At 42.6% G+C, this 17,645-nt stretch overlaps 1 protein-coding gene across 5 annotated transcripts in view; it reads right to left on the bottom strand.

The window, feature by feature from the left end:
• The window catches only part of LOC129708626 (zinc finger protein 76-like), a 44,050-nt gene extending 26,870 nt beyond the window's left edge, over nt 1-17,180 (bottom strand). For 2 of the 5 annotated variants that reach the window (XM_055654496.1, XM_055654499.1), the window contains exons 1-4: nt 17,028-17,179; nt 3,703-3,788; nt 2,403-2,483; nt 1,441-1,521 (exon numbers count right to left, since the gene is read on the bottom strand). In XM_055654496.1, coding sequence (XP_055510471.1) covers nt 1,441-1,521; nt 2,403-2,483; nt 3,703-3,778 — 238 coding nt within the window. In that variant the 5' untranslated portion in view covers nt 3,779-3,788; nt 17,028-17,179. Of the gene's footprint in view, nt 1-1,440; nt 1,522-2,402; nt 2,484-3,702; nt 3,789-5,046; nt 5,429-8,542; nt 8,689-17,027 lie in introns of those variants that run through there. The other 3 variants (XM_055654497.1, XM_055654500.1, XM_055654498.1) reach the window with 3 other exon arrangements.
• Nucleotides 17,181-17,645: the final 465 nt, after the last annotated feature.

Raw genomic sequence — 17,645 nt, 5'->3', positions numbered from 1 at the left:
ATGTATGTTTACCATATATCGGGCTGAGCCCAAGTATCAAAGCAAGGAACCAATAGCCCCCCCCCCCCCCCCCCCCCCCCCACCTGAACCATATCAACAAAAAAAAAAGATTTTCCAAAATTAAATCAATATAGAAATATGCACATTTTTTCCAATCACAATTGTTGCTGGGATATCAGATTAAGCATCATCATTACAAGATGGTAGCACATATCGAATAATTAACTCAGGTGTTGTCTGTGTGGAGTTTGCACATTATGCAGTGCCACTTAGGTATCCACTGGGTGCTCTGGTTTCCTTCCAGTTTCAAAACCAGGTGGACTGGTTATTTGGCCACTATAAATGGCCACTATAAGATGTTGGGAGTTGATAGAAATGCAGGTAGAATAAAATGGGTCAGGATAGTATTCATGTAAAAACAGATACTTGATTGTTGACACGAATTCAGTGGGCCAAAAAAACCTACTAGTGTGTCTCTATCCAAAATTAAAATTTAATTAAAATCTTTACATTTAAAATAGGAAAACGAAACCTTAAAATGAGATGGATATAGCATCATTGGGGTCAATGTCACCATGGTTTCATAAAAAAACCAAGATCACACGCATCATTAAATGATCAATACTCATTGCTGCAAGCATAAATAAAGAACATGCATACTGGCCTTTACAACTTTAGGATGTCTCAGAGCACTTCAATTAATTAATTTAGAATTGGTGTCACTGCCATAATGTTGGGAAATCACCATATACTACAGATTTAGAGAAGCATTATAGCCGTTTATTAAGTACTGAAGTACGATCTGCCACTTTCAGGCCAACTAAAAAATGGCCTTGTTGTTTAATTGTCCATAGGATGAAATATTCTATTGTATTTAAACTAATGGTATTATAGCCCAATAAAGGATTAAAAATCTGAGGTGGTTTATGTTCTATTGTGTATCATCATCATCATGTGACAAACTACCGAGCACCACTAAAGAAGTGAAGAATCCTGAAGTATCAATTATTTCCTCCTAACCTATTGGTTATCACCTACATTTTCTGTTGTTGTTATCCAGCTCATCATTACCTCATCTGCATTCAGTCTGGGCAGGTGAGTATTGCACTGCGTAACAAATAATTTGTCAAGAATGAGATACTAAAACTACTGAAATAAATTCAGTTGATTTCTTAAAGATTTACTTTTTTAGTACTTGGTATTCTTTGCCTCATGATGAGAAATTACAGATCAAATGCAGAACCTTCAATTATTTATCTAATGTAACTGTGATAACTGATTATTAACTGCAAGAAGCCATTAATTCTGCTATTTTATTTCCTCGTCATAGAGTCCTTAATTCTGTCATTACATAATTAATAGTGAATATCTGGATCCTCCCCACTCATGACTGCTCCGTTTAAAATGTAATTTTGTGGCAAGTACTGAGAATTGCAGTACCTTTAGGGGTGTGATGGATGTATGCAGTGCTGCCATCTTCAAGCTGCACAGCCTGCCCATCTTCAAATGAGAGTGAGTCACCTAGAGAAGTAAAATCAAAATCAATAAAACGCAATAAGAAAAATACAGGAAAGTCTGAAAATAAAAACAGAAAATACTGGAAATACTCGGCAGGTTAGACAGCATAGAAGATAGATTTCAGTCCCAAAATTGTTTAAACTAAAGACATTTAACTTGCAGTTGCAGAAGTGCAAATTGAACAATCCTATTTTTTTTCTCCCTGATAAAACTGTGTTTCTGTCTCCGCAATAGCTGCCAGGCAGCTCCAACATTCCTGTTTTTAGAACAAAATTTCAGCTGCTTCTTTATACTTAAAAAAAATTAATCGATTGGTCCTGGGTGCAAACAGCAAGCCTAACATTCATTGACTTGGAACCGAATAGGTAGTTACATCATTTCAGAGAGCAATTAAAAGTCACCACTTTGGCGTGTGTCTAAAACGTTGGTCAGGATCACAGATTTTGTTTCCTAAAGGGTGAGTTTTTAATTGCAATCTGATAATTTAATAGCTTCTTTTATTATCCCATCTTTACTTGAATTAGGCAAATTTAAATTATTCAGTGTATCATTCTACAGATTCAGAAGTTTCATCAATATACTATTTGCACATATAATCTGGGTCAAACTTCCAATGCAATGTTGAATGCTTTTAAGATTCAGAATATAAATTTACTCTCCATGCATTTGTCAGTAACTTGAAACAAATGAAAAAATATGCATTAGCAATCGCTTCAGACTGAAGACAATGAAAAACAGACAAAGTTTACTGAACACAAAGTTACACAAACAGAAACATCTTTATAAAGAAGATTACACAGTGCAGCAAATGCGACAATATCAGCCCGACTCTCACACATATCTTGTATATTAATTAGCGTTAATGGGATACTGTCTACAATTACCTTTTTGCACCGTAACTTGTTGGATGTAGGCTGTTGTGCCATCCTCCAGCTGAATAGTTTGGCCCTCAACCAACTTTGCATCTGTCAAAAGAGTTGCAAATCAAAAGAATTTGTAAAAAAAATGGAAGATAAGCAGTCATAGCAAAAGCAACATAAACACTGATATAATTAAATTAGATGACACCATTTTGATAAGGAACCTACGTGTAAACTGCCAATGATTTTATTAACTACTAGATTAAATAATTTCATGTAGTCTTACTGATACATTTTTAATATTTCACAATAAGGTTTCTATTAAATGTAACCTATATCTACTGACATATTACAGATTAATCCGAGCATTAAAATGTTAGAATTTAGATTAATGTTTTCCTCAGGAATGTAAATCCTAATCTATGTAACATGAAATAACCACACCAATATGTAAAACAAAAACAGAAAATGCTGGAAATAGTCAGCAGGTCAGGCCACATCAATGGGAAGAGAAACAGAATCAACGCTTCAGGTCAGAGACACTTCTTCATACCCTTTCTCTTGTCACAGATGTGGCCTGACTTGCTGAATATTTCTAGTATATTTTGTTTTTGATTTGGATTTCCAACATTTGGAGATTTAAAAAAAAATTCATATCAACATATTAATTTATTTGCCACATTTTTATACCAAAGTATAATAATTATACCAAAGTAAAATATCCATTATATATAAATGTCGACTTTGAATATTTTTCTCTTCTCGAGGTATGATCAGTTTCTGCTCTCAGATTCAGGAGCTTGGTGACTGGGTGATTACAAAACGTTGCCATATTTCCATGGTTTGCACTACTCGCACATTAGAATGGTTGATTTGTTACAGATCTCTAATTCAGCAAGTCACTCAGATCAAAAGGCAATTAGACAGGCACACTGTTCTAGACACAAAATTCTGGAGTAACTCAACAGGACAGGCAGCATTTCTGGAGAGAACGAATGGATGATGTTTCGGGTCGAGGCCCTTCTTCAGACTGAGACCCGAAACGTCAGCCTTTCCTTCTCTCCAGAGATGCTGCCTGTCCCACTGAGTTACTCCAAAATTGTGTCTATCTTCGGTGTAAATCAGCATATGCAGTTCCTTCCTACAAATGAAATCTCCAGATTCACTTTGATATGGAGAAGGTATCCAGCACAGAGCTTCCCATGATGGGTTGATATTAACAAATTAGTGGATTAGGAATTTAAATCTCAACCCCAACATGTATGTCACTGTTCTTTGCTCCTGTAGATTTATTTTTAATTCTAATTTTGAATTGGGTGCTCACCTTTCAATGTATGTTGGATGTAGGCTGTAGAACCATCTGTGAGGGTTACTGCTTGCAGACTCAGGCTCTCCATCATTCAGTAAAATCTAAAACAAACAAATCTTTTGTATCAATTATTACTCCTCCTGAACAATCCTCTCATCATCCTATTAAATATTTTGGCGTTCCTTTGCTGTTGCCGTGTCAAAACCCTGGAACCTCTTTCCTTATAGGGAGGGACAATATTTGAGATTGGTTGAACTAGAGATCTAGAGTGTCTTTGGGATTATCAGTCATGGGTCATAAGATCATAAGTGATTGGAGCAGAATTAGGCTATTCAGCCAACCAAAGGCTGATCTATCTCTCCCTCCTAACCCTAGTCTCCTGCCTTCTCCCCATAACCTCCGACAACTGTACTAATCAAGAACCAAGGTTTTAGATTGAGAGCCAGGGTAAGGCGAGGAAAGACTGTACTTTACAAAGCAGTTTTATTAACATGTGGTATAGTGTTTTTTCACCAAATTTGGATTTTTCACATCCTCCGTTCCGGTTTGGTTTGGATGCATGATGTTATCAGTGAAGTTCCTCCCTCTTCCACTATAAACATCCCCAGACAAGAAGAATGCTGTAACAAAAGAATCACGCCACAGATTTTAGCTTCCATGATTAAAAATCATTGATTTTGGAGTAAATCACAAAAATAAGATTAAATGTAGAATTGCACACTTCGAGAAATTTGACTCGGCACATTGAGTCATGTTATACACCAGTGCATATTCAGATGTCTAACACACTGGATATATGCAATTGTAAAGCAACACAAAGAGCACTATCAGGTGAAAATTTGTGCATATGGACTCAACAAGAGCATGTTTTCACAGCAATTAATTCAATGGAGCTGTACAATTTAAAGGGACAAATTGAGATTAACAGATTTTTAATATTAAGGAAATCGTGAGATATGGGGTCGGGGGCAGGGAAGTAGAACTGAGATAATAGATCAGCCATCATCTATACAACCTCAGCCACATCATTGCTCCATCAGGCAAAGGATCCACTCCTTTAGGCTGGTTAGTTTTTATAATTGGTAGTGTCTTGCTCGTGTATATTGCAGTAGGTCCTTTGATGGGAAATTGTAGCCTAAAAGAAAAGGGGAAGATTTTTCTAAGAGTTTGGATATATGTCGTCCATATGTCTGTACACCACCGTGCCCGTGTGGCCGAAAGGTTTAGCAGTAAGGCTGAAGCTGAAACAACGACTATCCATTGGGTTAAAGATGTCTATGTGAGCAGGTCTGAAATGAATTAAATTTGTATCTGGTTGCGTTGGAAAACAACATTAGTTCAAAATTCTGCACCACTTACCTTGAAAGGTCATGGAATTCCTTGCAGTACTGTTTTGAGCTGCAGAGTTAATTTCTCCTGGAAAGCACCCTTGCTGCTGCTCATGGCATGTCTCCTGTGTTTTGTCTTATTCATCAGATAGTGAGGTTCACATCTGAGAAACAGGAAGCATGCACCCTGTCCTGCAGAACCTCTATATCAGTCGTCACCACAGACAACAGCAACACATTAACTCGTGGCACTGCCAGAAGTGTATGAAGAATGTTATTTTAAGGGCTTAAGTCCCATCTACAATTAGAGCAGTAATGTGCAGGGAGGTACGCTAAATTACATTTGTGATTGTCAGGACCCGAGCAGCAGGCATTGGCACCGCAAAAGCACCTGCCGATTTGCAAATTAATCGTGCTTGAATTTCACACTCATAGACTATACTGAATTGAACAGGTTGTGCAGGATTAGAAGTCACGCTTAAGAGCAATCCAGTATATATATATATATATATATATATATATATTCAAGAATGGGTTGTTGTAAAAATAGAGTCATGTGTTTTATTGTCATATGTCCCGGATAGAACAATGAAATTATTACTTGCTGCAGCACCACAGAATATGTAACCATAATAAATAACAAAAACTCAGAAAAAGAGAAATAAAACAATAACAGTGCAATAATAATAATAATAATAATAGTCTATTGTAGTTCATAGCTTATGAGGTAGTAGTGTTTAAAAGCCTGATGGCTGTAGGGAAGAAGCTCTTCCTGGACGTTACAGTTCTCAGGCTCCTGTACCTTCTTCCCGATGGCAGTGGTGAGATGAATGTGTGGCCAGGATGGTGTGGGTCTTTGACAATGTTGGCTGCCTTTCTGAGGCAGCGACTACGATAGGTCCCTTCGATGGTGGGGAGGTCAGAGCCGAGAATGGACTGGGCTGTGTTTGCAACTTTTTAGTCTTTTCCGCTTCTGGATGTTCAAGTTGCCGAACCCGGCCATGATGCAGTCAGTCCGTGTGCTCTCTACTGTGCCCCTGTAGAAGTTCAAGAGACATACCGAATCTCTGTAATCTTCTCAGGAAGTAGAGGCGCTGATGTGCTTTCTTTATGATTGCATCAGTGTGCTGGGTCCAGGAAAGATCGTCGGAAATATGCATGCCCAGGAATTTGAAGTTTTTGTCTCTCTCCACCATCGTCCCAATGATGTAAACAGGGTTGTGGGTCCTCAACCTTCCTCTTCCAAAGTCCATAATCAGTTCTTTGGTTATGCTGATATTGAGAGCCAGGTTGTTGTGCTGACACCATTTGGTCAGTCAGTCAATCTCACTTCTATACTCGGACTCATCACCATCTGTAATTCGTCCCACAATAGTGGTGTCATCAGCGAACTTGAAAATGGAGTTCCCACTATGTCCGGCTACACCGTCATGAGTATACAGTGAGTAGAGCAGGGGGTTGAGCACGCAGCCTTGAGGTGCTCTCGTACCGATTATCACTGACGATGAAGTGTTTCTGCCAATTTGAACAGACTGTGTGTGATCTGTGGATGAGGAAGTCGAGGATCCAATTGCTTTACTCTTCTTGGGCACTGGTATTATTGATGCCCTCTTAGAGCAGGAGGGAACCTCAGACCTTAGCAGTAAGAGATTTAAATTTAAATTAAAACTAGAAAATGCTGTACTAAATGATGCAAACAAGGCTAACAGTGCTAACAAATTTAACTTTAACTTACTTTGAATGGATTCTAGCATAAATATTATCAAACTCTTTTAATATGGAAGAACATACCAATATAAAAGAACAAAAAAATTGTCATGAAACATAGAAAGATAGAAAATATATGCAGGAGTAGCCCATTCGGCCCTTTGAGCCAGCATCACTATTCAATATGATCATCGCTGATCATCCTAAATCAGTACCCCTTTCCTGCTTTCTCCCCATATCCCTTGATTCCGTTAGCCCCAAGAGTTATATCTAACTCTCTCTTCTTCTTCTTGCATATGGCGTGCACAGCATAAAGTTGTAAGATAACTTGTTCTATTTGATCTTATTTGATTGTGCACGCCAGGTTGATTGCATTCGCCGAAACAGGGCGGACCATGGAGGTTGCAATCTCCCAACCCTAACTCTCTTGAAAACATCCAGTGCCTCCACTGCCTTCTGTGGCAGAAAATTCCACAGATTCAGAACTTAGTGAAAATGTTTTTCCTCATCTCAGTCCTAAACGGTCTACCCCTTATTCTTAAACTGTGACCCCTGGTTCTGGACTCTCGCAATATCAATTATTTTGAACGCTTGGAGGTGGGCTTTTGATACGTAGATAAACGTTACATTTCGAGAAATCACAGGGAGTGGTCAAATCAGACGGGAGCAAGCACAGGAGGAAGAATGTAGTTTTTACCAGATCAGATAGTAAGAATGGAAAGCTACAATTTGTATATGATTAAAGAGGATCTGGTATGTTCACTTCTTTGTCTGTACAACTACTTCAATAAAGAATCGATTGAATCGGAAAGAACGACTGGAGGATTTGTTTTTGTTATCATCTGTGTAAGTGCTACTCCTCCCTGCCTATGTAGTAACAGCAATGAGAAGCTGAAGCTTGGAAAAGATTGAAATTACCATTACATCACCCTTGAGTGGACCTCACAGTTCATCCACGTTTCCTGGTTGGGGAAACATAAGTATTGTCTTCTTTGGCACGCATTCCTTCACCACTACCTGAAGTCTGCAACAGCGGTGACATACTCATTTTTAAGTTGGCTGCAGAGACCTTAAATGTGGACAAAACTCTCTGGTCCATTCTTTCATTCCTACCAAACATCCACCTTACAGTACTTTCTCGTGCAAGCACAGGTGATGCACCATGTCCTTTCATCGCCTCAGTTCCAATCAACCATGGACTCTGCAGGTCTTTCCCTCACACCAGTCCAGTATACTGGACTCCTAGTCCTTTGTCCTCATTTACACTCTCTAGCTCTCCCACATCACATAACCTTGTTTACAGTTTATCCCCAGTTGTATCCAATCATGCAGACCTACCCTAGAACCATCACTCCACTTAACATCTGGAACATCTACACTTTTTCTATATGGAGCAAATGGCTGAAACTGCCAGTGTGGCAAGAGTTCACCAACATCTCCGATACATCCACTGCATGCCGTCATCATCATCCTGCTTCATACAGTTTCTATTTCCTGGACACTAGATCATTGCCCTGTTACTCCTTCAAGCATCTACAATCTACCCTGGTACCAATGTAGTGACAGCAAGCTGTTTTATTTTGCAATTTACATAAAGAAATAAAAGGAACAAACATTAAAACCCCCCCAATATTTTAATGAAAGTGGTAACCCTAAACAACATAGCAGTTTACAACAGTTCTGGTACATCATGCTGATCATACCACAACAGCATTATTTTAATAAATGCAATTTGAAGCAGAAAAAAGTGTTCAATTTATAGTGTAGAGTTTATAAAATCCACAAAATATTGAATAGATGAGCAATGGAGTATAACTTACTTTCACGTTTTCCAACAAAATGTTAAATTGTGAATTATGTTTGTTTCTCAGTGGTTTTGTCCGAGTCATTAAGTATTTTCAGCACTGTCTCTTCTGTATTTCAGATTTTTCTATTTACACTTGAGCATTTGACAAGCTGTAAAACTCTGGACCAAAAATAGAGAAGTGAGATTAGATGAGCAACATGTTTTTAGGCATGGACTAAATAGATTGCTCTTCTACAGCCCTTTCAACAGTACTACTTCTTAAGATTGAGTATGTCAACGAATACTGTCGAACTTTTACAGGTGGAGAGCATATTGACTGGGTGCATCACTGTCTGGTTCGGAAACTCGAATGCCCAGAAAACAAGATGAAAACTGCCCAGTCCATCACAGGTACTGACATCCCCGCTCTCGAAGGGATCTACAAGAGTACCTGCCTCGTAAAAGGAAGCCAGCATCAGAGACCCACACCACCCTGGTCACCCTCATTTCACTCCTGACATCAGGAAGAAGGTAAAAGAACCTGAAAACTGTAATATCCAGGTACAGCAGCAGCTCATTTCCTAGAACTATCAAGCTATTAAACAGTACAATCGCCAAATAAGTTACGAACTAATTAGACTTGGGGCCATTGTTTTTATCTTTGCACTAATATTGTTTAGGAGGGAACTGTTGATGTTGGTTTAAACTTAAGGGATACAAAATGCAGGAATAACTCAGCAGGCCAGGCAGCATTTCTGGAGAGAAGGAATGGGTGACGTTTCGGGTCGAGACCCTACTTCAGACGATTATCGTTTATTTATCTATGCATTTACTTTCTTCAGTGAACCTTCAGTGGCTCATCAACACATATCTGGCTTTCAACTAGTCTTTTCAGTTACATATTCAATGCACTTGTTGATCCCATATAATTTGTGATCAAGACCATCTAATTCTAACCTATCTGTCTTTCACTGAAACTCTCATTTATAACCTCATTATGTGAAATTTACTTCTATGCTCTACTAATTAGTTTCCTTAACTCCACATTTTGTTGTCTACACCACAGCAAAACACATCATATCTCTCGCTCTATATCATCAACATGCTATGATTTCAAAGCAAATCATTTATACAAGCTTCTGGGGCCTTATTCTGCAATCTTAGACTTAGAGTCTGCATACTTCTGCCATCTCCGCTTTATAATGTTTTGCTTTCTGCTCTTAGCTTATTCACCAAAATGTGCCCCTGCATCCCAACATCTCTTATCTCTCCAATTACAGAGTCTTGCAATTATATCTCTTTAGCCATTTCACACAAGGGCCTGTCCCACTTGGACGACATTTAAGCCACAGCCTAAAGAGGTTGTCGTGTCGTGATGCGGGCGTGACGCGCCGTAATGCAGTGCTCCCCTGTTCTCCCAGGATTTTGGAATGTTCAAAATCCTGGGGCAACATTTGGGTGTCTCATCATGTCGTGCGCCGTCACACTCAGACGTTGCTGTCCTGTGGGTGACGCCCGGTTAGGGTTGGGGTTAGGAACCACAGATAGGCCATTTTGGAACAAGGCGAGGGGGCGGAGGGGAGGTGAGGGGTGTTATTCCCAAAGTCTGCATTTATCCCATAGTTAATGTTACTAAAATAGATGATGTGGCTTTTGTGCAGTACTATTAATAGGATCTAGCTGTCACAGGCTGGGTCCACAAATGGGGGGGGGGTCGGAGAAAGTGGAGGGGAGGGGGGGGGGGGATGTGATTGGAGAATGGGAGGAGGGAGACGGGGATGTGAGGGGAGGGTGGGAGTGAAGAAGGGGGAGAAGGGAGGAAGAGGAGGGAAGGGAAAAGGGGGGAGAGAGGGGAGTAGGGTAGGGGGCGTGGAGAAGGAGTGATGGGGCGGCGGGGGAGGAAAAGAGGGGAGTTCAGTCTACACGCACTGAATCCATCCCAGTGAAAGTTATAGAGATGGTGATTGCATCGAGAAGCGGACCAATACATCTATAAATAAAACGGAACGACATCTTTCATTTGCACAATTGATTTTGTTGTTTTTGTACGTTGTGTTGTCCGTGTACGTCTTTGCAGTCGGTTCTGCGAACACCCGCTACTCCCGACAGAACCTCGTGGATATCGGGGATATCGTTGTACAGCGTCAGCCTGCGGTTTCGGGTGCCTTCCACCGCAAGTATAACATCCCGGGCGACATAGCAAGACCACCGGGGTCCCCGTGGATTGTTGTCGGGTCTAGGAGGCGGCGCAGACGGAGGAGGGAGAGGAAGCAGAAGCGAGGCCGCAGGTCTGGAGCTTTGCTAAGGCTAAGGAATCGACCACACAAGCCACCTCTACCGAGCCTGTATCTCTCCAACGCCAGATCCCTGGTTCACAAAATGGATGACCTGGAAGTGCAACTCGCTGGGAATCGGTATGTTCGTGACTGCTGTGTTATGATCATCACCGAAACCTGGCTTCACCCGGGGATACCTGATGCTAGCATGCAGCTAGCAGGTCGCTTTCTGCTCCGCGGGGACAGGACTATGGACTCCGGTAAGAGCAGGGGAGGGGGTCTCTGTATATACGTGCATGAGAATTGGTGCAACAACGGGACAATCATAGACAATCATTGTTCCCCTGACCTCGAGTACATGTCTGTAAGATGCCGGCCTTTTTTTCTACCGAGAGAACTAACAGTCGTAATTGTCACGGCTGTGTATATTCCACCTGACGCCAATGTAAACAAGGCGCTCTCTCTCCTGCTGAACACCATTAACGAACAGCAGCGGGACCACCCCGAAGGTGTTCACATAATCGCAGGGGACTTTAATAAGGCCAACTTGAAGACTGTACTGCCGAAATTCTACCAACATGTCAAGTGTTCTACTAGAGGGGTGAACACGCTGGATCATGTTTACACCAATATCAAGCACGCGTATAGAGCCATCCCCATCCCCCAACTCGGCCAGTCAGATCATCTCTCCCTCCTGCTCTCTCCAGCCTACACCCCCCTCAGACGCAGTGCCAGGCCCACCATAAAATCTGTTACAACCTGGCCTGAAAATGCACTCTCCAATCTACAGGACTGCTTTACCCAGACAAACTGGGACATATTCGAACACCAGGACCTGGAAACTCTCACAGAATCGGTGCTGGACTATATCAAGTTCTGCATCGGAAATGTGACTGTAGACAAAAACATACGGGTTTTCCCAAACCAGAAACCCTGGATGTCCAGTCAGGTCCGCACACTCCTCAGAGCCCGCGATGCTGCCTTCAGGTCAGGTGACAGAGCTCTGTACAGGGCTGCTCGAGCCGACCTGAAAAGTGGTATTAAAAAGGCCAAGGCGGATCACAAGAGGAGCATAGAGTCCCACTTGTCCAGCAATAATACACGGGAGGTATGGCGGGGCATACAAGACATTACCAACTACAGAGGCTGTGCCACAAAGTCAGAAGACCTGAGTGCGCCGCTGGCAGAAAAGCTAAATTGCTTCTTCTCCCGCTTTGAAACATCACAACAGCAGCACTCACCTGCTACAGCCCTGTTCCCACCCTCACCTGGCTCCTGTACTACCCCACTCACTGTCGGGGAACACGATGTCAGACGGGTGCTCCTGGCAGTGAACCCCAAGAAGGCTACCGGCCCAGATGGAGTCCCTGGTAAGGTGCTCAAAGCGTGCGCCCACCAGCTCACTGCCATCTTCACCAGAATTTTCAATCTCTCCCTGGCCCAGGCAGTTATTCCGTCCTGCCTAAAATCAGCCACAATCGTCCCTGTGCCGAAGAAGTCTCCCATCACCAGCCTTAATGACTACCGTCCTGTTGCCCTCACTCCGGTAATCACGAAGTGCTTCGAGAGATTGGTCCTCCAGCACATCAAGGACTATCTACCACCAGACTTCGACCCCCACCAATTCGCTTATCGCCAAAACAGATCCACAGAAGACGCCATCACCGTAGCTCTCCACTCTGTGCTGAGCCATCTGGAGCAGGGGCAGAGCTACGTCCGGATGCTCTTTGTGGATTTTAGTTCAGCCTTTAACACAATCATCCCGGACATCCTCATTGGTAAACTGGTCACTCTCGGCCTCCCCACTGTCACATGTGCCTGGATTAAGGATTTCCTCACAAACCGGCCCCAGACTGTGAGACTTGGCCCCCACCTCTCCTCCACTCGCAGGTTGAGTACCGGTTCCCCACAGGGCTGTGTGCTAAGCCCCCTCTTATACTGTCTCTACACCTACGACTGTAGTCCGGCCCACAACAACAACCGCATCGTCAAATTTGCTGACGACACTACTGTGGTCGGACTTATTTCAAAGGGAGACGAGGCAGCCTACAGAGAGGAAGTCCTGAAGTTGACAACCTGGTGCTCAGAAAACAATCTGGCTCTGAACACCAGGAAAACAAAAGAGCTCATTGTCGACTTCAGGAGGCACAGCACCGACTTAGTCCCCCTACACATTAACGGCGAGTGTGTGGAGAGGGTCAACACCTTCCGGTTTCTCGGCGTCCATATCGCTGCTGACATCTCCTGGACGGACAACACGACGGCGGTCATCAAGAAGGCTCAGCAGCGGCTGCACTTCCTGAGGGTCCTCAGGAAGCACAACCTGGACTCTAACCTGCTGCTGACCTTCTACCGCTCGTCCATCGAGAGCCTGCTGACATACTGCATTACAGCATGGTATGGCAGCTGCACCATGGCAGACAGGGAGAGGCTTCAGAGGGTAACCAGGACAGCGCAGAAGATCATTGGTTGCCCTCTCCCCTCCCTGATGGACATCTACACCTCCCGCTGCCTTAGCAGGGCAAAGAAGATCACCAAAGACAGCTCCCATCCTGCGTTTGGACTGTTCGACCTGCTGCCCTCTGGAAGGCGCTATAGGTGCATCAAATCCAGGACAAACAGACTCAGGAATAGCTGCTTCCCGAGAATTATATCTACCATAAATTCAAATCCACACATGCACTGACTACACCGCCCAACACGGACTTCCATCTGTATATATGTATATATGTATGTAGCGCCGTAGAATTTGTGCACCTATTCCCCCCCCCATCTCCCTTCTGTTTTGTTTTTCTGTTTCTTGTTTTTTGTGTAAAATTGTATGTATGCACTGAGTACGAGCAGCTTTCAGTTTCACTGTACATGTATAGTGACAATAAATGGCATATCTATATCTATCTTATTGTATTAATGTTTAAAATCCATGCATTGAAGAATATTTTACAGCCTCAACCCTAACCAGGCGTCACCCACACAACATGTCAGCCCATGTTGTGCAAATTGACGGTTTTACGGGCTTCAGTCACTGACACTCTGCAGTCACCCAAGTTGGACAGGCCCTTTACAGTGTGGAAACAGGCCCTTCGGCCCAACACGTCCCAGCTACACTAGTCCCACCTGCCCACATTTGGTCCATATCCCTTCAACCAAGGGTGAACATCAAAGAGGAGGACGACTGAACTTTGGTGCCTTCCCTCACAGTGGGAAACTTTGATTCCACTGTGTGGGGTGGTTTATGTTAAAGACTATTGTGTTCTGTGCTCTTTTTTTATTCGTATGGCTGTATGGTGACCCCAAATTTCACTGTATCCATTGGTGCATGTGACAATAAATGTCTCTTGATCTTGAATCTTGAACCTGTCCTATACATGTGCCTGTCTGTTTCTTAAATGTTGGGATAATCCCTGTCTCAACTACCTCCTTGGGCAGCTTGTTCCAAACACCCACCACCCTTTGTATGAAAAAGTTACTCCTCCGATTAAATCTTTTCCGCTTCACCTTAAACTTATGTCCTCTGGTCCTCAATTCACCTACTCTGGCAAGAGACTGCGTATCTACCCGATCTATTCCTCTCATGATTTTATACACCTCAATAAGATAACACGCGTCATTCTAGCCTTTGTAGACCAGTAAGGCGTTGAATTGTTTATTTACTTTATTTGCTTGGTTTTGCTGCGTGGTTCGTACTCGTGTTTTATGTATTTTAATTTATTGTTTGGATTTTCGTATGTAACTTATGCGCCTCGTGTTAGCTGTATGTTCTGTTGTTCTGCCTGTTTTATGATGTCTTGCTTGTTTTCTTTTTTCTGTACAGCACTTTGGTCAGCTTTGGTTGTTTTTTAAGGTGCTTAACAAATAAAGTTATTATTATTCTCCTGCTCTTCAAGGAAGAGTCCCAACCTACTCAACCTCTGCCCACAGCTCAGACCCTATAGTCCAGGCAACATCCACATAAATCTTCTCTGTACCCTTTCCAGCTTGACATCTTTCCTATAACATGGTGCCCAGAACTGAAAACAATATTCTAAAAGCGTCCTCACCAACATCTTATACAACAACATGACCTCCCAACTTCTATACTCAATACTCTGACTGATGAAGGCCAATGTGCCAAACACCTTTTTGACCACCCTATTTACCCGTGGCTTGACTTACTTTCAATAGTTCATCTGATTTTATATCCATGTTCATTCCACATACAAAACATTAATACAATATACTTTGACTTGTGATAGACATTTAAAAAAAAACTGGAGTAACTCAGCGGGTCAGCCAGTATCTCTGGAGAAAAGGAATGTGACTTTTGGGTTGAGATGATTAATCCAGCATCTGCAGTTCCTTCCTACAGCTACTTTATTACTCAAAACGATGCATTTGTAGAGAGAGAGCTTTAATAAAAAGGGATTTAAATCAATTTCTTTACTATGAAAATTTTATTTTTTTAATATAGCCATACTTCCTGATCTTTCCTTTACTAGCACAGAATTTAATTTAAACTTGCCCTGTGAGATTTTAACATTATAGGCTATATACAACTTGGTCCCAATGCAGTTTTTTGAAAAAGGATTTAAAACCTGTACATTTAGTTCTTTGAATATCACTCTGATGCTTAAAAAAAAAAAAAAAAGCAGCTTTTGAGTAATGCATACGAATGATTAACTACCAAATCAGTATATACTGATCCTACCTACTGAACAAGAAAACCGTGTAGGGAAGAACTGCAGATGTTTTTGGTCGAGACTCTTCTTCATACAAAAAAACTATCTAGTTAAAAAAAAATACCTCGGTGTTCTGATGTGTTAATGGTAATGTTAATACTAATTATACCTACCACAACTTAAATATGAATCACTAATTTTGTATATCATCCCTAATTTAGCAAAAACATCTCTCAGGAAATGTATCTGACTAGAGGAAAGGGTTCATTGAAAACAAGATTCCAATATAATATTTATTTTGATAAATATTGAAATGACAACATTTTGTGCACTTAATTCCCCAGTTTCTACCAACTCGAATTAAAAAGCCAGAAAACCATGAACCACTGAGTTAGAATGGCAATAGTTTATAAAAATCATTCATTGTGATAGACGGTTATATAAAAATATGGCTATTTGAACTCCGTTGTAAAATAAACATGAACATTACAATATGCGCATTGGGATATTGGCTGGAATGCTTTAAATCTGTGTATTTTCAAATGCTGTACTCTTACAGCTTGACAAGAAACTTACACCACTACCTTAGACAACGTACATTGAAACGCAAGGTCCGGAAACGAAGTGGGGAAACGAAACATGCCAGTGATAGAATTGGTTCACTGTATAAATCCATCAACAACTCCAAAGAACTGGATTGCATCTGAACAAGGGTCTCGACCTGAAACGTTACCCATTCCTTCTCTCCAGATATGCTGCCTGTCCCCGAGTTACTCCAGTTTTTTCTATCTATCTTACATCTTAAAAACCCGTGTTTGGTTGCACTGAGGACTTCGGGCTTTTGTTTTGCATTAATATTTATCGTTTTTCAATTTATTATATAGTATCTATGTGTATTGGGTTTACAAGCCTGTTGTACCGCTGCAAGTATGAATTCCATTGAACAGTAAAAATTAAACACTCTTGAAACAAATCACTGGCACGAACATCAAAATAGATTGACCAACCGAGTGTATATCTAACACGAAAGAAACAAACAGCCAAAATCTCTCAACAATCTGCTAATAGAAGACGTCGGGATGATTGAACACCAGAAACGCACGAGTACTCGCAACAATATCCAAAGGTGGAAAACAGTTAAATGTTTGACGACCGTTCGCTCCCTCTCCGCCTTAAGGTATAGACTGCATTCTCCAAACGTTAAAGCCCTCGCTCCTCTCCGCAGCTGCTGAGCGGCCCGCAGAGTATTGCTCTGTATTGCTCATAGTCTGCGAGTCAGTTTAGGACCGGATAGGGAGTTACAGTTCCGACTCGGGCCAGTGACTGCAGGGGAAGCCGGTTGCCACACGGTGTGCGGCGTTGCCGGGCCCGGCCATAAGATTCAACCTTTTTCAGTGCAGGAGAGCGGCGCGGAGCGGCCGGCTGGAAGCCTGCGGTAGGCCCGAAGCAGCCGCCTGGTTGAATGAAGAGGCTGGAGGAAGGCGAGGCCGCCTAATGCCGCTGCCGCAACCTCTCCCCCCCCGCCATCACCACTCCGAGCCGCCGGCTGCTGCTGCAACGCAGACTGGGAAAAAAAATTACTAACCTTTTTTTCCAACAATTCCTCCGTGCGACCGCCATGCACCAGGGCAGGAAGCTCAGTGGCGGGAATCGACCGCCCCCGACCGTGTATTGGCCTATACCGTCCACGCCGCGCCAATGCAGCGCGACCAACATATTCAGTGTCCCGGGCTCACGCTGCCTCCCCGAGGGCCGAGGAGCGCCCCATGCGCTGACACTGCGGGCGCGTATTCATGGTCAGGGGCCTCCCCGCCTTTTGAATCGCCCCTGAATCAGCATTTCGAATGCGTTACCTGCGCGGCGGCGAGGCTGGAGGTTGGCATATTCAGAGCCCTAGGCGGCTAACCGGCGACAAAGCCCGAAACCAAAGCCGAAACGTTTAACCTTTAGAGTCAGAAGAAGGGTCTCGATCCGAAACGTCGTCCATTCCTTCGCTCCAGAGATGCTGCCTGTTCCGCTGAGTTACTTCAGCATTCTGTGCCTATCTTTCGTTTAACCTCGGGATATCGCCCCGAAACCTGTGTAGTTAAATCAGTAATCCAGCTGAGACCCTTTATGCCAATCAGGGGCCAAGACGAAGTTGTTTCGTTTGAATGCGGATTAAAGTGTCCAGTTCGGTGGGAACTGTGGCATGTATGTGGAA

Source organism: Leucoraja erinacea, chromosome 24 (assembly GCF_028641065.1).
Source record: "Leucoraja erinacea ecotype New England chromosome 24, Leri_hhj_1, whole genome shotgun sequence".
Taxonomy (NCBI): Eukaryota; Metazoa; Chordata; class Chondrichthyes; order Rajiformes; family Rajidae; genus Leucoraja; species Leucoraja erinaceus.
This window is presented reverse-complemented; position numbering and strand designations above follow the sequence as displayed.